The sequence below is a fragment of the Balaenoptera borealis genome (assembly GCF_965194805.1).
Source record: "Balaenoptera borealis genome assembly, chromosome: 1".
Classification (NCBI taxonomy): domain Eukaryota; kingdom Metazoa; phylum Chordata; class Mammalia; order Artiodactyla; family Balaenopteridae; genus Balaenoptera; species Balaenoptera borealis.
Genome location: NC_138860.1, coordinates 99,277,431 through 99,293,390, shown reverse-complemented (window position 1 = coordinate 99,293,390; position 15,960 = coordinate 99,277,431). Strand labels below are relative to the sequence as shown.

Here is a 15,960-nt window from a genome sequence, read left to right as displayed (position 1 = left end):
CTCATTTACTACGAAGCACTAAAAGTTGATTAGCTTTGTGCATATGGCGGATGCTCATTGATTCAGATTTTCACTGTAGATTGTTTTGTTGGGAACCCTCAACATCCATCTCATTTTCTTTGGGGCTGATTGGCTTCCCCAGGGAATATTCTTTCCACATCTTGAAGAATATGCCCTGGCTCCAGCATTCTGAGGAGGCAGGTTAAGGGAGAAGATGGGAGGCTTCAGCATTCAGTGAGTCATCTTTCATCCACCTCCCCCCAATGTGGTCATGCTATCATGCTATTTTCAATACCTCGCCCTCAAGTCAGGTGTTTCAGAGATCCCTTTGTTTTACTTTGTCAGGAAAATGATCTCAGTCTTCTGCAGGAGTCACAGGATCTGAGGTTCTGTTTCTAAAACAGTTTTCAATCAATCCTTCTGCCTTTTGTGCTTCCTTCATTCTACTTCAAGATCAATTTTAGATTCCTTCTCATGGCTTTCATTATTATCAGCTTAAGGTTCAGCTTTCTTCAGTTTGCTTCATCAGTTATCACTTGTCTGTCCCTGTCCACTTTTTTTTGTCTCCTGTCTGGTTCTCTTTGTCCTTGGTGATGGTGACTTCAAGTTTTTTTTTTTTAATTTAGAAGATTTTGGGGAGGGAGCAGAGGCTAATACAGGTACCCAAACTGCCATCCTTAACCAGAAGTTTTAATGTAATTTTATCAGAAAAGTAAAATAACAGGTTTTTTTTTTAATCTTATCTCTGAGATTCTTGATCATTATATCGGTGGTCTCAGTAACAGGAACAACAAAGTGCCTTGAAGCTCAGCATACTCTTGAAGGGTCCAGGAGTATTGGGACATTGTTATATCTGCATACCTTTTTTGGGAAGCTCCAGAGGCCATGGCTGATGCCTTGACCAAGTCTTGAGGCCAAGAGATGTTGAGAGGGAAGCAACAATAAAAAAAATACTGGTTTTATTTTTTCTTGCTTGTTATTTTCATTATTATTCAATAATTTTTTTTAATTCACTATTTTTGAGTATACAGGTTAGCTACTGCTCATCTTACTGTGGATGCCTTAGGTTGCCGGACAAACACCTTCAGATCTGTCCTTTGCCAAACAACTCTCAATCTGCCTGTGTTGTGACCATACAGATAAATTTCACCCCTGCTGGATTTCTAGGGAAACTCCCCTAAGAACACATATACATCCTCGTCATATCATAATTCATTAAATCACCTAAAGCTTCCTAATGAAAAAAAAAAAAGCTGAAGTTATGACAGTTAAACCTATGATAAACCACACACCCTCCTCTCTGTTTGCATGTCTGTTTAAATGTATATAAGTAAATGTACATGCACGTACCACACACAAACACATACTTGGTTTTTAAATTATATTTGTTTTTGCACTTCTTGTTCTTGGATTTCTGTGCATTGATGGAGAAATCCATAAAACCAAATTGATTTGTCCCAATACAAACTCATTTTATTCACTGAGGCAGCTACTAAGTTGACTCCCTGTCACATTCACCGTCCTCAGCCTTTATCTAAACTTACAACTCACCCATCAGCTACTATCATCCTGTAGAAGTAACCTCATCTATTACTTTGCTAAGAAAATGAAAACTAACCTGGGCTCTCTTGCCTTTCCTTTTTGCTTTCTCCAGCTTTGTCTTTATTTTTGCCCACTGCCTTTCTTTTCTTCTGATGTTAGAGGAATAATTATCCTTCCTTTCTAAGGGAATGGTAGAGGGAACAGCATGTACGGAGGCCTGGAAACTTGAAAGAGCAGAGTTGTTGGAAAAAATAGACGAGTGGGCTTTTGAGTTAAATGAGCCTAGTTTAAATGCTAGTTATGCTACTTCCTACCTAAATGACCTAGAGTTATCTTCTCTCCTTGTGCTTCAGTTTCCTTACCTGTAAAGTGAGGATAATGCCGGTTACCTCCTAGGGTTGTTGTGAGATTAAATAGCATGTGGTAAACTGTCCATAAATGGTAGCTGCTGTTGCTCTTATGGCTGGAATAGGAGTGAAACTGTGACAGTAGTTCGTTTTAGAATAAGTATTGTTTATATTTCTCTCTCTTACACTAACTAAACTATAAGCCCTATAAGGTTAGAAACACTGTCATTCTGATCTTCGTATTTTAATCACCTAGCACATAATCATCACATCTAATACAAACAAATGTGTAGTGTGTGTTGAATGAATGAATAGTGAAGCATCAGTTTATATTGATTAAATTGATAAGTAAATTCACTTTTTTTCAGTTTCCTGTGGATAATAAGACTTTCTAAAGATTTTCAGATCACATTGTTAGGAATTTGTTTTCTTCAAGTTTCACTGTTTCCAAATATTGGTTTATAATATGTCATGTTTGCATTATAGACTTGAGTGAAAGAGTGTGTGTGCTTTTTATTTTTTAACATGTCATCAATACTAGTTAATTAACTGGTTCTTTTCTTTTTTTCCCTCAGGGAGGTGGTGCAAGCAAACTGTGTTCACTGGAGAAAGAAGTTCTCATTTATGTGCAAAATGAGTGCAAGTGCCACCACAGGCATCCTAGACCCTTGTATCTACAGAGTATCTGTGAGGAAGGTATAAAAACAGCCTAGTACTTCTCCCCTTTCAGAAACCATGATAAGTTCCATAGTCACTGACTCACTTTATTTAGCTGTACTTTATTGTTAGAACTGTTATATGTAATTTCACTTCACACTTGCAGCATAATTTAAACTACTGTGACAAATATGATGAGGAATCTGAAGTTATAAATTAAAATATTATTCAAGAACCTTCATCTCATTATCACTATACATATAATTATTTGTATTAGTTTGGGGGCTATAAATGTCTCTGTTCTGCCATTCATTAAGTTTCTCTTCTTTATTAGGCACTCGTTTTAGGGACTTTACATATTTTGTGTCTAATAACAACCCTGAAGATATGTGTTATTTTTTTCCATTTTCAGGAAAACCAAGGCTCAGAGAGGTTGTTACTTGCCCAAATTCACTTAGCTAATAACTGACAAAGTAGGAATTCAAGCACAAATCTTTCTGATTCTAAGTCCATGTTTTCCTTTTTATATAGTTCCTTTTCCACTTATTAAGTGGAAGCATATTACCAATAATCTAAAAAAATTGCAATCTCAGATTGTTTCAACTTAATATATATCATATATATATATCCTGCCTCTTTTGGGTGAAAAAGAGAAATCCATTAGGAAGCCACTACTGGTGAATTAAACTACTGGCTTTAAAATGTAAACTTCATGTTTTACATTTTATATACATTTTTTAAATTACCAAAGTAATAACATATACATGTTCAGAAATTAAATAGAGAACTATTTAGAATGAAAAGCAAGAGTCCCTTGCCTCATTCTTTTCCACTCCAGTTTTGCATCCTTCTGTATCGGATAAAAAGTTGTATTTTTAGCTTTTTTATTCTGTTTTTGAGTGAACTGATAGCACTATGATGTATATGATTATATTTTAATTTCTCTTATACTGCTTAATTTACTCAGTTAAAATATATCACAAGCACATACATACGTTTTATAGGTTTTAAGCCTTTAATGAAAATAGACCTCTGAAATTGTCATTTGGAGCAGCAATAGTTGAATGGAGGCTTCTTTAAGGGAAGGATGGTGCTGTGAAAGTGTGTACGGCATCATATTGACCTGGGTTTGAATCCCAGATATATCATCTATTAACTGTGAAACCTTAGGCAGTTCTCCTGACTTTTAAAAATCAGTTTTCCTCATCCAAGTAAGGGTATAATAACTTCCTCATTGAGTTATTAGGATTAACCAAGATATAAGTAAATCCTTCTACCTTCTTCCCTTGCTACCTTAATTCCTGCTGTGACTCTTACGTTGAAACTTTTTCTTTTTTCTTTTTTTTTTTTTATTGTAGTAAAATTGCTGTACAACATTGTGTTAGTTTCTGCTGTACAATGAAGTGCATCAGCTATATGTATACATATATCCCCTCCCTCTTGGACCTCCCTCCCACCCCCCCCATCCCACCCATCTAGGTCATCACAGAGCACCGAGCTGAGCTTCCTGTGCTATTCAGCAGGTTCCCACTAGCTGTCTATTTTACACATGGTAGTGTATTTATGTCAAACCTAATCTCCCAATTTGTCCCACCCTCCCCTTCCCCCCGTGTCCACATGTCCGTTCTCTGCGTCTACGTCTCTATTCCTGCCCTACAAATAGGTTCATCTGTACCATTTTTCTAGATTCCACATACATGTGTTAATATACGATATTTGTTTTTCTCTTTCTGTCTTACTTCACTCTGTATGACAGACTCTAGGTCCATCCACATCTCTACAAATGACCCAGTTTCATTCCTTTTTATGGCTGAGTAATATTCCATTGTATATATGTACCGCATCTTCTTTATCTGTTCATCTATTGTTGGACATTTAGGTTGTTTCCATGTCCTGGCTATTGTAAACAGTGCTGCAATGAACACTGGGGTACATGTGTCCTTTTGAATTATGGTTTTCTCAGGGTATATGTCCAATAGTGGGATTGCTGGGTCATATGGTAGTTCTATCTTTAGTTTTTTAGAAACTTTTTCTAAATGGAGTTTAAATCATGATTTTTGAAAAATGATCTGTCTTTGAATTTTAAGAAAAGGAAAATATGTAACCAATTTATAGTAGAGGATAACTCAGAATTCCTTTTTTTTTTTTTTGACTTTTCTTTTTTTTTTTACTACTTAATGTAGGGCTTATTCAACTGAAATAAACCAGTTCTTCAGACTATAATGGTTTGGTGTATTAGTTAAGGCATATATGATAAGCTGCTAAAACAGAGACCCAAATATACAATAACTTAAACAAAATAGAAGTGTATGTCTCTCTAGGGTAATAGCCAAGGGATCCAGGGCTGGTAGAGCAGCTCTGCCATCTTCACTCTGTGGTGCCCATTTTTAGATCCAAGGAAGTTTCTCTAGTCTTGTTATCTCTCCACCAGTGAGACAGAAGAAAAAGCCACATGAGAACAAATGTATTCCTTTTTAGTGCGTGACTCAAAAGTGGTGCTCATGGCTTTTGCTTATGTCCTACTGGTTAGAACTTAGTTATGTGATCATGCCAAACTGGAAGAAAAGCTGTGAATGTAGTCTCTAACTGAGTGGCTGTCAGATTCCAACACTAAAGAAGGAGAGAAGAGATATTGGTGGACCACTAGCATTCTCTTACCGTGCTTGGTAAATGGAAATATTTACTGAACTTACTCTACCTATCCTATCTAATTATTATGTAAAAGGGAGAACCCATAAAGAAAATTTAGTAAAGTCAACTGTATAAATATTTTCTGCATTGCAAAAAATACCTTAAGATATAATATTTAACCAAATATCTGGGCACCCCATGACCCAGTCTAGTTGACACATAAAATTAACTGTCACAGACCTGAAAGTGAAAAAGCCCTTTGTTAGATCACTAGGGCTGCTGTAACAAAGCACCACAACCTGGGTGGCTTAACACAATTTATTGTCTTATAGTTCTGGAGGCCGGAAGTCCAAAATCAAGGTGTCAGCAGGGCCATGCTCCCTCTGAAGACAAGGCTTTCCTTGACTTGTAGCTGTCTAACTCCAGTGCATGTCTATGTTCAGATTTCCCATTTTTTATTAAGACACCAGTCATATTGGATTAGGACTTCATTTTAACTTGATTACCTATGTAAAGACTCCTCTGTTTCCAAATAGGGTCATATTCTGAGGTACTGTGGGTTAAGATGTCAACATATTTTTGCAGGGAGCACAATTCACTCCATAGCAGGCACTAAGATTATAATAAACCTGGGGATTTATGCTTCTGAAATTAATGGACTGGCTTGTTACAGGCCACCCTTCCCTCTGAGAACAACCAGAAAAGCTAGACAAAATATTAAAAATAGCTGCTTGAAGGCCTCAGAAGCTGCTTCAGTAAGGATTTAAGAGGCTTAGAATCATAGACCAGGGAAGCTTAAAGAGATGAGCCTGACATTTGGCATTGCTTTTACCCTCAAAGCATTTGCTCATTTGTAAGCAGTAGCTAAGGAGCTGAGCCAAAAGCAGTGATGGAGAGGCTAAGAAGCTGAGCTGAGATTCTGGCAATTTTACAGGACTAAGGGTACAAAAATGGAGTCCAGGGCCCACCAGCAGAAGGAGCCTTGGTAAATACCCCAAGCTTTTAGTTGGGACTCTCTTAGCTTTTAGTCTAAGACTCTCTAAGAGTTTCAGCCTAGAAGAAGGAGTATAGTGGGTATAGATCGACCCTTACAAAAACTGAAATTCAACTTCCAATCAGTTCAGTCGCTGCTTGGATGAAGGTTAGCTCAGTCCCTGACCTTACTACTTGCCAGAAGCAAATGTATCAATATATCTTCTCTGGAGGAGAATAACATTACTCTGAGCCTAAAATTATTTCTTCAAGTTGTCACACACACAAATTACCAAGCATACTAAAAGACATGACTACATGACCAAAATCAAAAGGAAAAATAGATAATAAAAACAGACCCATGGAAGATACAGATTTGGAGAAGATCTAAGACAGACTTTTTACAATAATTGTAATTAGTCAGCAATACAGGACATCAGAGAACTTGAAACTATTTAAAAAATCAAATTGAATTCTAGAACTGAAAAATACAATAACTGATATTTAAAGCTAAGTAGATGAAACTAAGTCTCAACAGATGTATTTAACAGCAGGTTTGTCACAACTGAAGAAAACCTTGGAAAATAAGACAAAAGAAAATATCCAGACTAAATCATGGAGAGAAGAAGGGCGGGATACACAGAACAGAGTGTAAGACATGGGAAACAGTGTAAAGGTTTCACACACACACACACACACACACACACACACACACACATAAAATTGGAGCCCTAGAAGGAGACGTGAGAGATTGTGGCTGAGGATCTTCTAAAACTGATGAAAGATACTGAGCCACAGATTCAGAAGTACTGTGAACCTCATTCAGGATAAACAACAAATCTGACATGTTTAAAGATAGAAGACCAGCCTAGCTGGAACATGGAAAACATGGAAAGGGAAGTCCTTGATAATGAGGTTGGAGGCACTGGATCAGGTAGAGCCTTATAGGAGTTTAGATTTTATTCCAATTAGATTTGGAATCAATTTGAGGATTTTAATAAGGAGAGACGTGATCTTTTAAGATCACTTTTGCTGCTATACGAAGGATGAATTACAGAGACCACTTAACTGAGTGGAATAGTTCAGGTGAGGAATGCTTATGTTTTGGCATGGAGTTATAACAGTGGAGGTGGTATGATTCAGGATGTATTTTGGAGGTAGACCACCGCTAATGGATTGGATATAGTGAATGAGGGAAACTGAATTGAGAATAACTCTTAGACCTTTTGCCTGAGCATATGGGTAGATGATTGTGCTATTTATTGAAATGGCAAAAACTCAAAGTGGAGCAATTTTGGGGGCAGATAAATAGAGATCAGTAGGCCTATTTTGGCCATGTTAAATTTGAGGTGTCTATGAGACATCAAGTGGACATGTCATGTAGGCATTTAAAATACTACTCTCGGGAGAAGTTCAGACTAGAAATAAAGATTTGAGAGCCATCAGCATACAATCTTTATTTAAAGCCATAGACCTGAATGGGATAAACCAGGGAGAAAGTGTAGATAGAGAAGACAAGAGGCCTAGACCAAACACTTAGAGGTAGTATAAAAGTACTTAGCAGGTACAAGAAAGGAGGAAGAATTCATATATATCACTTCTTGTATACTTTTGGCCAGATCTTAGTTACACTGCCATAGTACAAAAAGCAAGTGGAAAATGTAGTCAGTTACTTTATTTTGGGTAGCCAATGCCCAACTAAAAATAGAGGATTCTATTACTATGGAGAGGGGGAGAATAGATAGTTGGGATACAACTAGCATTCTTTCCACAGAGGTTGAATAAAGGAATAGGTCTTGCCAAGGAGAGTGAGGAGCAGCCAGAGAGGTAGGAGTAAAACTAGGCAATGGTGGCACCTTGGAAGTTTAAAGAGCAAAATGGTATAAGGAAGGAGGCAGAGTGGCCAAGCCTGTCAAATACTGTTGTGAAATTAAGTAAGATAAGACAAAGCCTTTGGCTTTAATAAAAATGGAGATCATTGGCAATCCTTAGAGCCACTGCAGAGGGAAAAATGAGGGCAAAAGCCCAATTAGAGTAGATTGAATAGAGAGTGGGATACAGCATATTTGGGTAAATCTTTTGAAGAGTTTGGCTGTAAAGGGGAGCAAAGAAAAGAATTAGCCAGTAGAGACACGGATCACCTGGAGAAAGTTTTGTTTTGCTTTGTTTGATGAAAGGCGCTATTAATGATATGACAGTGACCTAATAAAGAAGGAAAATTTGGTAATTCATAATGGAGTAGATCTGGTGGCATGGCCACAGCCTCACTAAACGGGCAGGGAAGGGGAAGGATAGCAAATATTCATGAACAATAGAATTTACCATAGATTACTCTTCAGCTTATTTCAATTCTCCTCTTTAAAGATGGAAATGGTAGATAATGTGTTGTGTATCTGGTTTATGAAAGAAAGATAAGAGACAGCTCCATTCAGCAAACACATTTTTAAAAGTGAGTGAGGAGAGCTGTGGCGGCGGTTTCCATCCTGTTGATTAGTGTTTCTTCCCTGCCGGAGCGACTACATAGACCATGGCGTCATGTTCGAGGAGGTACAGAAACATTCTATGCACACACTTGTGTTCAGGTCATTGGAGAGAACCCATGTCATGTTTGTGTCTGATAATGGAAAACCTGTGCCTTTGGATGAACAGTCACAAACGAGAAATGGCAACCAAGCTGCATAATGAGTATGGTCCTGTGTTGCATATGCCTACCTCAGAAGAAAATCTTAAAGAGAAAGGCCCTCAGAATGCATCAGATTCATATGGACACAAACAGTATCCTGCCAATCAAGGACAAGAAGTTCAGTGTTTGGTGACAGGTACACATCCATATCCACCAGGACCTGGGGTTGCTTTGACAGCAGATACTAAGATCCGAAGAGTGCTGAGTGAATCAGCTGCACAGTCCTTAGCTGTGGCATTACCTACTTCTCAAGCCAGGGTCGGTGCAAACCGTAGTGCACCTGCTGGAGGTGAACACCGACACCCTGGGGCTTCTGACCAGTCACAGCCTGCAGGGGCGGTTGTTATGGATGGTGGCAATGCCAAGAACTCCACACTGATGGCTAAAAAAGCCCCTACGATGCCAAAACCTCAGTGGCACCCACCGTGGAAACTCTACAGAGTGATCAGTGGGCATCTTGCCTGGGTTTGATGTATTGCTGTGGAACCTGGAAATCAGTGGTTTGTTACTGGATCTGCTGACAGAACTATAAAGATCTGGGACTTGGCTAGTGGCAAGTTAAAACTGTCATTAACTTGGCATATCAGTACAGCGCGTGGTGTGATAGCACAAGGAGCGCGTACCTGTTCTCCTGTGGAGAAGACAAACAAGTCAACTGCTGGGATCTTGAGTATCATAAGGTTATAAGACATTCTCATGGACATCTGAGTACAGTGTATGGTTTGGATCTGCACCCAACAATCAACGTGCCGGTGACCTGTAGCCGAGACTCAGCTGCACGGATTTGGGATGTGAGAACTAAAGCCAGCGTACACACGTTATCTGGACGTACTAACGCGGTGGCGGCAGTGAGGTGTCAAGCTGCAGAACCACAAATTATTACTGGAAGCCATGACACTACAATACGATTATGGGATTTGGTGGCTGGAAAAACAAGGGTCACGTTAACAAATCACAAAAAATCAGTCAGGGCTGTGGTTTTACATCCAAGACATTACACATTTGCATCTGGTTCTCCAGATAACATAAAACAGTGGAAATTCCCCGATGGAAGTTTCATTCAAAATCTTTCTGGTCACAATGCTATTATTAATACACTGACAGTAAATTCTGATGGAGTGTTTGTATCTGGAGCTGACAATGGCACTATGCATCTTTGGGACTGGAGAACTGGCTACAATTTCCAGAGAGTTTATGCAGCAGTGCAGCCTGGGTCTTTGGACAGTGAGTCAGGAATATTTGCTTGTGCTTTTGATCAGTCTGAAAGTCGGTTACTAACAGCTGAAGCTGATAAAACCATAAAAGTGTACGGAGAGGATGATACAGCAACAGAAGAAACTCATCCAGTCAGCTGGAAGCCAGAAATTATCAAGAGAAAGAGATTTTAATGTGGCGTTGTCTTCATGGTGGTTCCAGTTTTGTTTTTTGTTTCTTTTTAAGCTTGGTGTTGATGAGAATATCCAGTCATTTGTGCTCTGGCTAGGAATGTAAAGCAAAAACTCACATGCCTGAATCATTGCTTTTTCATATTTTACAATGAACTGACCTCTCCCCATGTTTTTATTTCTAAAATAAACAGTTTGAGATCCTGGGAGGTAAGATGCAGATATCAAGCATATGTGGGTTTGTTGAACATAACTCTCCTAAAGATAGAATGATTTATCACTTTTATTAAAACACACCTTTTTTTTTTTAACTTACAAAACTGCTTACTGTAGTAGGACATGTTTTGAGGGGAGCAGTCTTTCTTTTTAATCCTTTAAAAACTGATATCTGTGATAATTTGGGATTAGAGGATTTGAAGTCTTCTGTATGTTTATTCCACAGTTTTTTGGGGTTTTTTTAAAGCTATTTTAATTAATTAATTAATTAATTAATTAACTAATTATGGCTGTGTTGGATCTTCGTTTCTGTGCGAAGGCTTTCTCTAGTTGCGGCAAGCGGGGGCCACTCTTCATCCCCGTGTGCGGGCCTCTCACTATGATGGCCTCTCTTGTTGCGGAGCACAGGCTCCAGACGCGTAGGCTCAGCAATTGTGGCTCACGGGCCTAGTCACTCCGCGGCACGTGCGATCTTCCCAGACCGGGGCTCGAACCCGTGTCCCCTGCATTGGCAGGCAGATTCTCAACCACTGCGCCACCAGGGAAGCCCTATTCCACAGTTTTTGAGTGCATGTTCTATAAAGTTCTGCACTAGATACTGTTCAGGAAGTAGAAAGGTGAGGTGTGTCTGTCTTTTAAGACAGGGGTCCCCAACCCCGGTACTGGTCCGTGGCCTGTTAGGAACTGGGCCACACAGCAGGAGGTGAGCGGCGGGTGAGTGAGCGAAGCTTCATCTGTATTTACAGCCACTCCCCATCACTCGCATTACTGCCTGAGCTCCGCCTCCTGTCAGATCAGTGACAGCATTGGATTCTCATAGGAGCGCGAACTCTACCGTGAACTGTGCACGCGGGGGATCTAGGTTGCGCGTTCCTTATGAGAATCTAATGCCTGATGATCTGAGGTGGAGCTGAGGCAGTGATGCTAGCACTGGGGAGTGGCTGCAAATGCAGATTATCATTAGCAGAGAGGTTTGCCTGCACAGAGACCATAATAAATCAATTGCTTGCAGACTCATATCAAACCCTATCAGTGAGTGGCAGGTGAAAACAAGCTCAGGGTTCCCACTGATTCTGCATTATGGTGAGTTGTATAATTATTTCATTATATATTACAATGTAATAATAATAGAAATAAAGTGCAAAATAAACGTAATGCACTTGAATCATCCCGAAACCATCCCCCCCCCCACCCCAGCCCCAGTCCATGCAAAAATTGTCTTCCATGAGACTGGTCCCTGGTGCCAAAAAGGTTGGGGACCGCTGCTTTAAGACTTCCACTTTAGTACCTTATTACAGAAATGCTGTCATAGAGGTACCAGCAAAAAGCCAGGATAGGGCTTCCCTGGTGGTGCAGTGGTTGAGAATCCGCCTGCCAATGCAGGGGACACGGGTTCGAGCCCTGGTCTGAGAAGATCCCACATGCCGCGGAGCAACTGGACCCGTGAGCCACAACTACTGAGCCTGCGTGTCTGGAGCTTGTGCTCCGCAACAAGAGAGGCCGCGATAGTGAGAGGCCCAAGCACCGCGATGAAGAGTGGCCCCCACTCGCCGCAACTAGAGAAAGCCCTCGCACAGAAACGAAGACGCAACACAGCCAAAAATAAATAAATAAATTTATTTTTTTAAAAAACCAGGATAACACAGAGGAAAAGCCCATTTATTTTCCCTGAAGAGGATTATGGAAGACTTCATAAGAGTCAGTGGTGGTTGAGCTGAGTCTTGAGAGAGGTCAGAGAAGAAAAAGGGTACTCTAAAATGAGGTGTGAAGTGACAAAGCAGACATGTGAGAGGTGTGTGTCCCAGGAGTAGAGAGTTGTCTGCTGCAGTTGAATGAGAACAGCTGGTGGTGGCAGGGAAAGTTTATGTTTTGAGTTTCAATTGTATTCCACAAGCAGTAGGTTACCAATATAGGTATCAAACCCTGGAGAAATAACTGGAGATACCAATGGACGTATTTGAAGCTATAGCAAGGGCTGCAGTCTTTTGTGAAGACTTCATAGAAAAGTGTTACTTAAGTTTCTGATGCCTGTGCCTCTTTCTGGCATATACTGAGTTTTACAAACCCTGTCCTTAGGATCCTGATTCCCTATCAGGCAAGAAAATTTGTCACACTTCACTTTCTATAGTTAGAAAACAAAATTACAGGAACAATCAGTTTAAAATTTGTTTCAAATTAAGAAATTATACCATAATTTTGAATAAGCATTTCCAAATGTACATATCCCATCTTGCATGCTGTAGGTGGGAGTGTAGTTGTTACAACCTTTGGTAGTTTTCCAGAATATACTGAAGATGCTTGGAATCTTTGGCTAACTCTTCATTAGAAATGAAATTACTGGGCTTCTCTGGTGGCGCAGTGGTTGAGAATATACCTGCCAATGCAGGGGGCACAGGTTCGAGCCCTGGTCTGGGAAGATCCCACATGCCGCGGAGCAACTAGGCCCGTGAGCCACAAATACTGAGCCTGCGCGTCTGGAGCTTGTGCTCCGCAACAAGAGAGGCCGCGACAGTGAGAGGCCCGCGCACCGTGATGAAGAGTGGCCCCCACTCGCCGCAACTAGAGAAAGCCCTCGCACAGAAACAAAGACCCAACACAGCCAAAAATAAATAAATAAATTAAATAAATAAATAAATAAAAATTTAAAAAAAGAAAAAAGAAATGAAATTACTAGGAAATTGCCTAATGGGAATAATCTGACAACTGTACACAGCAAATTTATTTCACCTTTGTCTTTAATTAAAACTAGCCCTGGGCTTCCCTGGTGGCACAGTGGTTAAGAATCCGCCTGCCAATGCAAGGGACACAGGTTCGAGCCCTGGCCCGGGAAGATCCCACATGCCAAAGAGCAACTAAGCCCGTGTGCCACAACTACTGAGCCTGAGCTCTAGAGCCCGCAAGCCACAACTAGTGAGCCCACGTGCCACAACTACAGAAACCTATGCACCTAGAGCCCGTGCTCCGCAGCAAGAGAAGCCACGACAATGAGAAGCCCACGCACCGCAACAAAGAGTAGCCCCTGCTCACCCTAACTAGAGAAAGCCTGCACACAGCAACGAAGACCCAATGCAGCCAATAAATAAATAAATAAATAAAATTTATTAAAAAAAAAACTAGCCCAGATGTCCTAACAATAAGGGACTGGTATAATAGATTATGGTATCTTCATGTAGTTTCTCTCCATTAAGAGTGAGAAATATCTGGAATAATATGTCCAAATTTTACTCTTATATAAAAAAGGAAGCTGTGCAAGCATTTTTTTTTGGTAGAGTAACTTGTTTATGCTCTAAAAAATAATGGAGAAGTAACACCACATTGTTATCAGTGGCTTTGTGAGAATGGGATTATGGGAGAACTTTCATGATTGGGTTTATATATTTCTATAATGTTTTAATTTTCTATAAGCATGTATTTTGTAAACTTAAATAAAGAAAAAAAACCCACTAGAAAAAAAAATGAGTGAGGAGAAGAGAATTTGGCCCTAATTTTAATGGCAAACACATAAGACAGAGTACGTATACTGTATACTAAGCAGTGTTCTAAGTGTTTTACACTTAATTCTTGTATCTGTGTGATGTCCTAAATTGAGGGATTTGGCAAATTAATATAGTTATATATTTTAAAGTAAAATGTTAAGATAGATAGATAGATAGATAGATAGATAGATATTTTTTTTTTTTTTACTTTTCACTTTTGCCAGTCTCCTTCACTTAGATAAGAATTAGATAAGGGAGTTTCTACTGTATTACCGTAGAACAATGCCATATATATTAAGTGGAAAAAAGTAAGGTATAGAACAGTATATGTAGTGTGCTGTCATTTGAGTAAAGCAGAAATGTATATACACATCTTTTGGACAATTCCTAAAAATTGATAACAGTGGTTGTCTCTGGGGCGGGGGTTCCAACTCTTGTTGAAATCTTTGTACAATATATTATTAATATGCTTAACTCAGTAATTAATTTAACCTTTCTTTGGTGATTCATGTCTTGCAATGTGTCCAGGACATTTTTGGCAGTTTCTTCTTCAGCAAATAGATTAAATGTTAGCTTGTCTTCTCACCATTTGTCTCCTTCAGATTTAAGTTAAATTCTAAATAAAAATTCTGGTTATTTTCAGGGGGGCAGGGGACATCCAAACAGTTGGAGTTAAGATCATCAGAATTTTACTCTATATTTGCTAGCCTGTATATATCTACCTCAAAATTATTTGACATATATTTAATTTTAAATCTTTAGTCATATGATATCCTTATAGTGTTCTTTATCTTTGGCAGGAATTAAAAGGTGGAAAAGCTTATGCAAAGGTAAGTTGGTGTTCTTTAACACCTTTGGAATTTGTAATATCATGCATTGCTATTTATAAGCTTAAAAATTAAATTGTTTGCTTTTCTAATTGCTATTTAAGCTTGGCTGTTTTTAAATAAAGCAACTCAGAGATTGAATAGTTGGATCCAACAATAAATTATAGGCATATGCTTTCTAAATGTTGATTATGGGATGTTATTCTTAAGTTTCAGTTTCCTTACTAGGAGGCAGTCTCTGGTTTGCATTAAACAATAGCAACTGTTAATTCAGTTTCCCTTGGGAAGTATTCTCAGTCCCACCCAACCCCCAGTGGAATAGGACTCCCCCTCTGTGCTCTCTTAGCACTCTGTATACATGATCACTACTGTCCTTTATACTTTTACTAGTTGTATGGAATTACTAATGAATGTGCTCACTTTTTTGCTGGATAGAAGGAATTAGTAATTAATAATACTACCAGAAACCCAACTCTTTTATTTCTAAACCTCTTTAATCTCTAAACCACTTTTTTTTTTATTTTGGCCACGCTGTGTCACTTGCAGGATCTCAGTTCCCTGACCAGGGATTGAACCCGGGCCACGGTAGTGAAAGCCCGGAATCCTAACCACTAGGCCACCAAGGAACTCCCCACATACTCCTCTTGTATTTCTCTGTGATGGTAGCTCCATCAGTCTAGTCATCTAAGCATCTAAGCCAAGAACCAGGGCACTAGTTTCAACTGTCAAATCTACCTACCCCTCTAAAACTAGTCGGCTGCAATATCAGTTAGGATGCTCTTTGGTACAAGTAACAGAAAACCCTCCTCACCTAGAGATTTTTTTAATCTCACAAAACAGGTAGATATGAGACAGAGCTATAGATGTGAGATGGAGCTGCTCCAGGATTGGTTAATCCACTGACTAAAGAACATCATCAAGAATCCATGTTACTTTTCTCTTTTTTTTCTTACATTCTCTATGTGATGGCTTTGTCCTTGGCTAGCTCCCTTCATGGTCAGGAGGTGGCCAGCTGCTCAAGTTTTAGTCAACATATTCACATACGACAAAGCCCAGCTGCTTCCCCATTTATGACTTTTTCAAGTGAGAAAACTTTTCCTACATGTTCCCCAGAGGATTTCCCTGTACCTTTGATTGGACACAACTGGATCATATGCCCACTCCTAAACTAGTCATGGGCAGGAGGAATGGATTGCCATGGTTAGCTTAGACTAATCACAACTT

General features: G+C 39.4%; 1 protein-coding gene and 1 pseudogene across 8 annotated transcripts in view; both read left to right on the top strand.

Annotated features, from left to right (window-relative positions):
* EEIG2 (EEIG family member 2) overlaps window positions 1-15,960 on the top strand; it is a 121,752-nt gene that overhangs the window by 47,644 nt on the left and 58,148 nt on the right. For all 7 annotated transcript variants that reach the window (XR_014242473.1, XM_082384781.1, XM_082384776.1 and 4 more), the window contains exons 2-3: window positions 2,465-2,585; window positions 14,710-14,739. Coding sequence is in view for 6 of the 7 variants with exons in the window: in XM_082384781.1 (XP_082240907.1) it covers window positions 2,465-2,585; window positions 14,710-14,739 (151 nt within the window). In the remaining variant the exon portion in view is untranslated. The remainder of the gene's footprint in view (window positions 1-2,464; window positions 2,586-14,709; window positions 14,740-15,960) is intronic.
* On the top strand, window positions 2,592-10,693 carry LOC309625569 (pleiotropic regulator 1 pseudogene; annotated as a pseudogene). The gene has a single exon. The product of its transcript is annotated as a pleiotropic regulator 1 pseudogene (transcript).